This window comes from Urocitellus parryii, chromosome 4, assembly GCF_045843805.1.
Source record: "Urocitellus parryii isolate mUroPar1 chromosome 4, mUroPar1.hap1, whole genome shotgun sequence".
Classification (NCBI taxonomy): Eukaryota; Metazoa; Chordata; class Mammalia; order Rodentia; family Sciuridae; genus Urocitellus; species Urocitellus parryii.
The window spans coordinates 58168942-58178530 of record NC_135534.1 but is presented as its reverse complement, the minus strand read 5'-3'; the positions used below and the strand labels follow the sequence as shown (position 1 = coordinate 58178530).

The window sequence follows — 9589 nt, the reverse complement described above, 5'->3', positions numbered from 1 at the left end:
AGATAAAGAGGTAAGTGTCTCAAAGATCACACAATTAAGAAAAGGGGTCTGACAGAAACAAGAACACAGATGTTTATGACAAGTATTAGCTTGGTTTGAACAAAGGTAACCTATGAGAAAATAAAAGGCCGCTATGGTAGAGAACAGAATAATCAAGGTTTTACTCTTCTCTATTTTCAGTATGTTTTTCTCCGAATCTAGTTTCATAGTATTTCTAAATGAAATCATGTTTTACTCATTTACTAATACAATCAAGCTTAAAGAAAGAAACCACAAAGCCCTATTTCTTGCTCTCATAAAGATACACCAACTATATATCTAAAATAAAAACATTGAATTAGATAACAATTTTCTATGAAAACCAAGTACAAGCACAGCATTAAATATAAATTGTACCTAAGAGATAACCTAATTGAATTCAGTATGTTTTAGGGAGGAAGAGGTTTTAGTAAAAACTGACAAGAAAAATTCTGAAGACATGATACACACACATAGACAGATTTTGATGTCTATATATACTTATGGACACTTATAAAAACAAGTATAAAGTGGTAAAAATTTCCAGTCCTATATGCAATAGTATTTATTTTTTCTTAGCAATTATAAGACAAATCTTTTATGGATGCTTGAAGATTTTATTTTTATCTAACAGGCTAAAAATTCTTATATGACTTAAAATTTTATCTTACAGCAACACCATAAAACCTCAGTCTAAAACCTCTTTTTTATTGGTTCTTTTAGTTATACATGACATTATTCATCTTGACATAATTGTACAAGCATGAAAGAGATTTTGTTCTAATTCAAGGCCTATTTCCTCTCCTCCCCTTCCCTCTTCTACCCTCTGTTCCCTTCCCGCTATTGATCTTTCTGCAAGTTTCACTCTAACAAACTATAATTAGCTCAGAAATGTTTTATTAAAGAAATAAAAAGAATATGTAGAATAGAAAAAAAAGCACTGGATCAAAAAACATAAATTTCATGTTAGTCTCCACATTCCATAAAAAACTAATAAGGGCGAATATTTTCAATATTTTTCTGCTGGAAAGGGGTTTTTATCTTTTTACTTATCATCGTCATCATCATCATCATCATCATCATCATCATCTTCGTCATCATCATCGTCATCATCATCACTTGATTCTTCATCGGTTTCATCATCATCATCATCCTCATCATCATCTGTTTCATCATAATCTTCTTTCTTAATCTTTTTATCATTTTCTAGAAGTTTAGAGGTAAAGAACATCTTATTTTATACTCCTTATAGGGAACAATGTGCTTAACCCTTTACTTCAATCAGAATAAAGACTGAATAAAGCTCTTGCCTCTTTGTCTCCTACTACCCTAAACGGTCCCATAGGTATTTTGAGCAATATATATATATATATATATATATATATATATATATATATAATATCTGAAAATTGTCAGGTATTCAAATTTGGAATCCAAATTTTTCTATTTTTATTTTTACTTTTTTGACACAATGGAGATCAAATGAGCTATCACAGATTGTACATTATATGTCTGGGATTGAACCTCAGGTTTTTCAGCCTCTAAGAGCAAAATTCTTTCCACTACAACAGGTAGATGAGTTTCGTGTCTGTATGTAACATAAGTGCAAGAAGACAGTTTTTTTGTTTGTTTGTTTTTAACACAGTATTTTTATTTATTTTTACATGGTACGAAGGATCGAACTCAGTGCTTCATGCATTCAAAGAAAGCACTTTCCCACTGATCTTCAGCCCCAGCCCCCTAAAGTTTTTAAATTAGACAACAAACACACTCACAAGATACACTCACAAGAGTAAAATTCTTTCCCCTAATAGATTGGGCAATGCTTTATACTCTAGATTTTGATCATCTCTTTAAAACACTTTGAGGAAGTATACTTTAATGGTTACAAGAATAACTTCTAGAATCAATCTGAAATGTGACATTTCTTAAGTGTACTCATAAAAAAATTCATTTCTCTTAACCTTTGGTTTTCTTATCTACAAAATAGACATAATATTTATAGCTCATAATAATTAGCAAGATTTTTGACCACTTTAAAATGTTTTCTAATATTTATTAGATAAAATTTACATTTCATGTATAATTTTAACTACTTTGTTAGTTTATTTAAGTATTTATAAATGCTTATATGTGTTAGATATTTTTATGGAATCATGTTTATGAATTTGAGTCCAAGCCAACTAATTTCAGAATATGTATATAAAGCAAGAGATTATTGGGTTATTGACTATGTACTCACCTTCACTTAATATTCCTCTGAGCCCAGTTTTTGCAATGAGTATGATTCACTCTTATTGATACAGGATTGGCATAGGATTTTTCATTGTATTAAGCATTGTAACTAATCTATAGCTAATTAAAAATATACAGATGTGTGGACCTAGGTCATATACAAATACTACCATTTTACAGAAGAAAAGAGGACTTGAGTATTTTGTTATCTGCAAAAGGTCCTGGAATCAATCCCCAGTATATACCAATGGAAAATGGTAGTTTTATTTTGGAGAACATCATAATATCTGCAGTCCAAGCTGTATCAATTCATTTTGGTGACCAAAAGTCTAAATTCCTTTTAAAATCCTATTTGAAAGTTTGTAATTTCTTTTTTACCTCAAAAGAGAATCTAGTTTTCAAATACATTGCAGAAGAAAGATAACACTGGGAATTCCTGTTTAGTAGACCTTTACTTTGCTAACTAAAGTATGCATCTCTTCTCTTCAAAACATTATCTTTGATGAGACAATATTCAATAATGCTCAGAAAATTCAGGGAAAATTTTCTAAAACTACCATGAATGATATATTAAACTGGAATTAGCATCATGATCTCAGGTAATGAAAAGTGCTTGGAGTAAAAGATTGTTCCTTCCCTGACTTTCAGATCTTCATTAGCAGGGGTTCTGTGAGACCCATAGAACTCTGTTCTTAGTAGCTGGCAACATTCTTTCCTTCCAACATAGCCTCTTCACTACTGTTTTTAGCTAATCAGAGAAAATCTTAGTATTTTTATCCTTTATCCCTGAGTATTCTAGTTATATTAAGAAGAGAAAGTGAAAAGGGTATTTCTCATCTAAATTCAATAGTTGTATAGCCTTGAATACTATGCCTGACTTCAACTGTCATTAGCAACCAATCTTTTTTAAAAATATTTTTTAGTTGTCAATGGACCTTTATTTCATTTATATGTGGTGCTGAGAATCAAAACCAGTACTTCACACTTGCTAGGCAAGCACTCAACCACTGAGCTACAACTGCAGCCCCTCCAACCAATCTTACCCTGATCATAATGTCATAAATCCATCCTTCTCTAGTCTTCATTGTTTCCACTTATTTTACATCTACACAACTCTTTATGAAACTACCATATCCTCAAAAACAAAGTTATTTCCATTGTTCTTATACAAGTCTTTGTTATTTACTTAGTTACTGATGATTAACAGTGTGTACACCTATACAATTAACCAGAAATAATAAAATTATTATAAAAAACACATAACCTTGGGAATAATTTGCCACCTAAATGAATAGTAATGACTTGAAAAACCTAGACTAATACTGTAGGCATATTGTCAATATTTTGGGGGACAATGCTTACTAAATATGATGGGATATAAAAAATAACTGTAGAGTTTTGGTGAGTAGGTGAAACTATGATTGAGATTTGAAGCTTTCTGATGGAACAGTAACAAAAGCAGTTAAAAGTCAGAGTTTTGACTCACCCATGATATCATAAAGGAGCCTCTCAGCCACATGTCTCTGGTGAATCTTTTTCAGGATTTTCATGGTAACCTTCACTGCATTCCATGACCCATAATGGTTGACCAGGATTTCAGCAAGATCTTCATGATTGGAGACTTTCAAAATATCCCCCCTAGGAATATTCTTAATTTTTTTTTTTAGCTCGACATAAGTAAGTTTGCTCTTAAACTTCTTCAATTCTTCATCTACAAGTTCTTGAAGAGAATTTGCCAAGTGCTCACGTGCCATTTTGTACATCTTTGAAGACATTGATAAGTGTCTATTAAGGAATTAAAAGCCAGATAGGAGAGCAAAGATTAGTTGCTGAAAGCTAGAACTTTTCTCAAATTATTGCTTTACATTTATTGTCACAGCTAAGAATCAGGGTACATTAAGAGAAGAAGAAAAATCCAAGCAGAGCAAATTAAGAACCAACAAAGTAAGAAAAGCCATGATCTAAAAGGAAAATGTTAATTTGTATTCCATGAATGGAATCAACATACATGGAAAATATCCAAGAAGAGAGTTAGTCTAGAATATTGGCAAGAGACACATTAGGAATGAACATTATGTCTTAACAATATTGGGAAGGAGACACAACCAAAACATTAAAAAATATCAAAAAATAATTACTAGCTTTAGAAAGTATAAAGTATTAGAATGAGAAATATTCTTAAATAAAAATATAGCTTAAGCAGTCATTCTCCTGAAGAGAATCCCCATCTCTTCTAGCAGAAGTCAGGATGCCAAAAACTCAATTCGGTCCTCACATACTTCAAATAAAACTTTCTATCTCTTGGGACTTCCCGATTCTATAGGCTCTCTATATAAAAAGGAAAAATGATCCCCAGATCATTTGATGATACCTTGTCAAGATCCCTTTATCTTTCTTTAACTTTTCAAACTACTTCATTATCATTAATATTTGTTTAAGCCTGTAATATCTTAATGTATCTTTTGTCTCTGTTCATGCTTATTATCACAAGAAGCTCATAAAACACTGTTCATCATGTAACTGGGCATCAATTCTCATACAGTTTGAACAGTCTCTTTTTTCTGTCTTTAAGTTTGATTTTGTTTGGATATGGGTATCTGATTACTTACCACATTATTTTGTTCTTGAGCTTAACCTCCATAATGTTTCAACTATTATGTAGATGCAATAAAATGACACACTATCCAATTTGAGATAGATGGTACAAATGTAGGAGAAAAAGCAAAAAAGTTGTATTGCAAAGAAAAACTTGGAGGAAAAATTTCCTTTACTGTCATGAAGAATTAAGGCTAAAAATGGTTGAGAGTTATTAAAGTCTAAAACATACAATGTATGTACAATAAGATTTACACATCTTATATGTGATATAATTTATTTATAACTATTTCTGTGTTTCTAGAAGCTTAAAGATGGATATGAGCCCTTAATCAAATATAGATAGAGAAAATATTTAGAATGCATGTGCATGTTTTATATTGTGGTAAGAGCACTTTATGTGAAATCTACTCTTGTAACAAACTTTTAGGTATACAGTATAGTAACACTAACTATAGACATTAAGTTGTACAACATCTTACATAACTGAAACTTAGCATCCATTGAATAAAAATTTCCTATTTTTGACATCTCTCATTCTGCTCTCCATTTCTAAGAGTTGGGCTATTTTAGATTCCAAATGTAAATGGAATCATTCAACATTATTCTCAATAATCAAAATGTGGAAGCAACCTAATGTCTATCAGTAGATTAATTGATAAAAAATGTGGCATATACATAAAATGGAATATTATTCAGCCTTTAAAAAGAATAAGACTGCCAAAGATGATAATATGGACATTATGTTAGGTGCTGCCAGTCATAGAAGGGTGAATATTGCATGCTACAACTTATATTAAAGTATCTAAAAATGGGATGTTTTACAATCAAAAGAACAAAGTGATAGAATGTCATAATATAAGTACAAGAAATTTACTCACCGAAGAGAAAGTCCTGAAACTTTCTTTCTGTAAGAAAGTGTTTCAGATTAGGTGCTGGTGTTTAGGAATTTCTTTCAGAGATCCTGACTTGGAGCAGCACTCCAAATTACTCGTGGTCTTTGGGAAACAGTGTCTTTATATAGTATTTTTTAAAAATTCTGATCTCATCTGATCTAAGCACTGATTCTCAAAATAAGATAAAATTCATTCCAAAGAAATAAGAAAAACAAAGTATGGTATGGGAAAAAATAAAATTAAATCACTTCTGCCTGCAGGCAGAAGAGAGAATGAAGAAATCCATCAACTAATACTACTGATTACAGAATAATAAAGGTGGGTAAAGAACCTGCCATTACACATTTGTTTGGGGGAGGATAAAGAAATATTCCAGGTATCTTTGAGATAAACATATCAGATACTGGATGATAGTGGAAAAAACACTTATATAACAGATTCAGAAAACAAATTTATGAACAAAACAAATTTCTTATTTTTATGAGGCTTAATCTAACAGAGAAAAAAAGTGAAGTTAAACAAAATAAATTTTATAAATCATTATTGTAATCATAGGAACCAGGCCAAAGCAAGAGGATACTACAAGAGCCTCCACCAAAACTACAGTCAGAAAATATGGATTTAATTGCAATTATATTGCTTAAAATCTAGAAAACATTGACCAAAAACATGTCCTTCAAACCTATGGTAGCATTCATGATTAACACAGTGTCTCAGAATACGACCTGCATGGATACTGAAGCAGATAGTGTAACAGAAGTGTATAAAATAACTTCATTAACTCTCCACCCAACTTACATTGGCATCTTTACTGCAGTGCTGCTTATAACTGTGGGGTCATTACTACTCACTACTCAGAAATGTCACCAAATTTAGGAAGTACAATAAAAGCCTATGTAGTAAAGCACTGGATTTCTGAACATAGCACAGTCAATGTTTGGTTATTGTTGGTGGACAGTAGAGGAAACAGGAAAATAAAGTTCAACATAGGGAAAGAGGGAATGAAGATACTCATTTTGAGAGCCAGTCTAGTGATCAGCCAAAGGCACACATGAGGGATTCACCGGTCAAAACTCCCTATGAAGGGCTGGGGATGTGGCTCAAGCGGTAGCACGCTCGCCTGGCATGCGTTTGGCCTGGGTTAGATCCTCAGCACCACATACAAACAAAGATGTTGGGTCCGCCAAATACTAAAAAATAAATATTAAAATTCTCTCTCTCTCTCTCCCTCTCTCTCACTCTTTCAAAAAATAAAAAACTCCCCATGAAGATGGATCAAAGTACTATATCCAAAAATGCACTCATTTTCTGTTTATCTGAATTTTTCTCCTTTCATTTGCCCATCAAATTCCCCCTATTTTAATATTACTTTGTCTCACACTCCAAAGAGTCATCTTTAATTTATGTCATTCTTTAACACCTTTCAATTAGAAATCATATTTTCAAATCTTCTCCATCCAACTTGCACACATATTTGATGCCAGATTATGTGTATTATGAAAAATATATATACAGGAGTCACATTTTATGTGATAAGTGAGTAGCTCCAGGGCTCTACCTTTTCACTGAAACATTGGATAAACAAAGGGAAACTATCAGAATTATCTTTGTTGGGACCCTGGGAAATAGTTCAAGGTTTACAACTATAAGGTGAATGCTGAATCAACAAAAAGGCAACATAAAAGTGGTAGGGGAATGCTGTGGCACTTTTACTTACCCTTGGCCCAGGGTCCTCGCAGCTCAGCAGAGGTCTTGAAGAAAGCAGCCTTTATTCCCAGGGTAGAATCTTTGTCCCTAGACCTAAAAGAGCAGAGAAGATCTTATTCTTCAAGAATTTCATCTGTTCAACCTATCTGGTGCTACTTGAAGAATTGATCAAAGACACTTTTCTTTCTGCTCCCATCCCTGTCTTTTTTTGTTGTTGCTGTTTGTTTTTCTTTTTTTCCTTCTTAGCTCAGAGCTTTTTCAGAGCTTATAAATGGACTTTCAAGGATAATCCCTAAAAACACTGCAAGGCAAATGCGTAACTCTCACTTTCTGTGAGAAAACAATATGAGGAAAACCATAGATGGGCTGAAAAGATGGGAGGAAAATAAAAGAAAGGCTTTGTGAGGAAGAAGGACATTGAAAGTTTCCTGATACAGGAATTTAGAAAGCCACAGGCATTCCCACAGCAGGATGTATACCAAGTAAATGTCTTAGAAGACCCAAGGTTCACAACTCTAACTGATGTTTAGGCTCAGGAAAAGCAGGAAGTGAAGAGTCAGTCAAATTGGTAAAGGGCATGCCTAGGCATTGAGAGAATATCCCAACACTGAGTCACTGCAAAGATCGGGTGAGGCTTTTTTTACTTTCTCTAAGAATTAAAATAATCTCTATCATAAATAATAATGTCTATAACAAATCTCTATGCTTAGCTGGACACAGGCTAGAGGAAAAATACTTCAGAGACTGGAAATGACAAAACAGTCCTTCCAAAACATTTTAAATAGTTCCTTAAACAATTTCAAGCCGATCCCCCACAGTGGACACTCCACCGAGGCAGTCAGCGGCCACCATCCGGGAAAGCTGAAGGATACACTGCCACTCTCCTTCAGAGTGCAACATCAAAACAGGTCGGTGTCATTCAGCTCACCCCCCAGACAGCGGGAATTCGCATAAAATCTCTCCTAGGCTTGCCGGGAGAGGGAGTATCAAGCTGAGCCTCCATAAAGACTAGGGGGAAACCAGAGACACCTGACCTCCAACCCCTCCTCCCAGTAGCAGCCAAAACGAAACCTGGCTAGCCAGCGCTGGGGGAGGGGCAAACAGAAAAAATCAAAGTGATAGAGTGCCAGGGATCCCAGCAGCCTGCAGCAGGGCCCCGGAGATCCAGGCCAATTGATTCGCGTGGCCTGCCCTGCGGCTACAGAAGGCGTGGCGCCTCAGTGAAGCCATTAATTAGCAAGCAGGGAGGTTAGGGAAGGCCATTAGGTGGAATCCCACCAGCCAAGCCCACACGGACCCTTGGGCCGAGCACGGGTTCTCAGAAGGGGAAGGAAGCGGTACAGTCCCATCCCCCACAGCGGACACTCCACCGAGGCAGTCAGCGGCCACCATCCGGGAAAGCTGAAGGATACACCGCCACTCTCCTTCAGAGTGCAACATCAAAACAGCGGACACTCCATCCAGGCAGTCAGCGGCCACCATCCGGGAAAGCTGAAGAATACACCACCACTCTCCAACAGCTTGCAACATCAAAAGAGCCAGCAGCAGGATCCCGGAGATCCAGGCCAACTGATTCGCGCGGCCTGCCCCGCAGCTACAGAAGGCGTGGCGCCTCAGAGAAGCCATTAATTAGCAAGCAGGGAGGTTAGGGACTGCCATTAGGTGGAATCCCGCCAGCCAAGCCCACCGCCCACGCCAGGAACAGGCCCAGCGACCTGCCAGCATTGTAGTCACGACACCCCAATTGGAATAGGGACAGAGCAGAGCCGCCTTCCACTCCCGGAACAGGCCCAGAGAGCCGCCAGCGTGGTAGACACGTCACCCCAATTGGAGTAGGGGCACAGCCGCCGCCCGCACCTGCAAGGGAGACTTTTCAAGTATACAAGAGCAACATAAATAAATAGGGGGTAAATTTCAAAACACAACAGTTGCACCAAGCAGAAAGAAACGCGAGCAGTATGAAAAGACAAGGAAAGAAAGGACCACAAGCAATGCAGGTCAACTCAACTTTAGAAGAGGTAATAGCTGCAACAGATGGAATATCAGATAAAGAGTTCAGGACATATATGCTTCAGATGATCTGGAGTCTCAAGGAAGACATGAGACAGCAAAATCAGACAATGAAAGATCACATTGAC

At 35.8% G+C, this 9589-nt stretch overlaps 1 protein-coding gene across 1 annotated transcript; it reads right to left on the bottom strand.

The window, feature by feature from the left end:
* Positions 1 to 710: 710 nt before the first annotated feature.
* Positions 711 to 4007, bottom strand: LOC144254261 (pyrin domain-containing protein 2-like). The gene is made up of 2 exons (XM_077797277.1): positions 3740 to 4007; positions 711 to 1224 (listed from the first exon to the last, which is right to left on the bottom strand). Exons 1-2 carry the CDS (start codon positions 4005 to 4007, stop codon positions 1064 to 1066), a joined length of 429 nt encoding a protein of 142 aa, XP_077653403.1. The 3' UTR covers positions 711 to 1063.
* Between the last annotated feature and the right edge of the window lie 5582 nt (positions 4008 to 9589).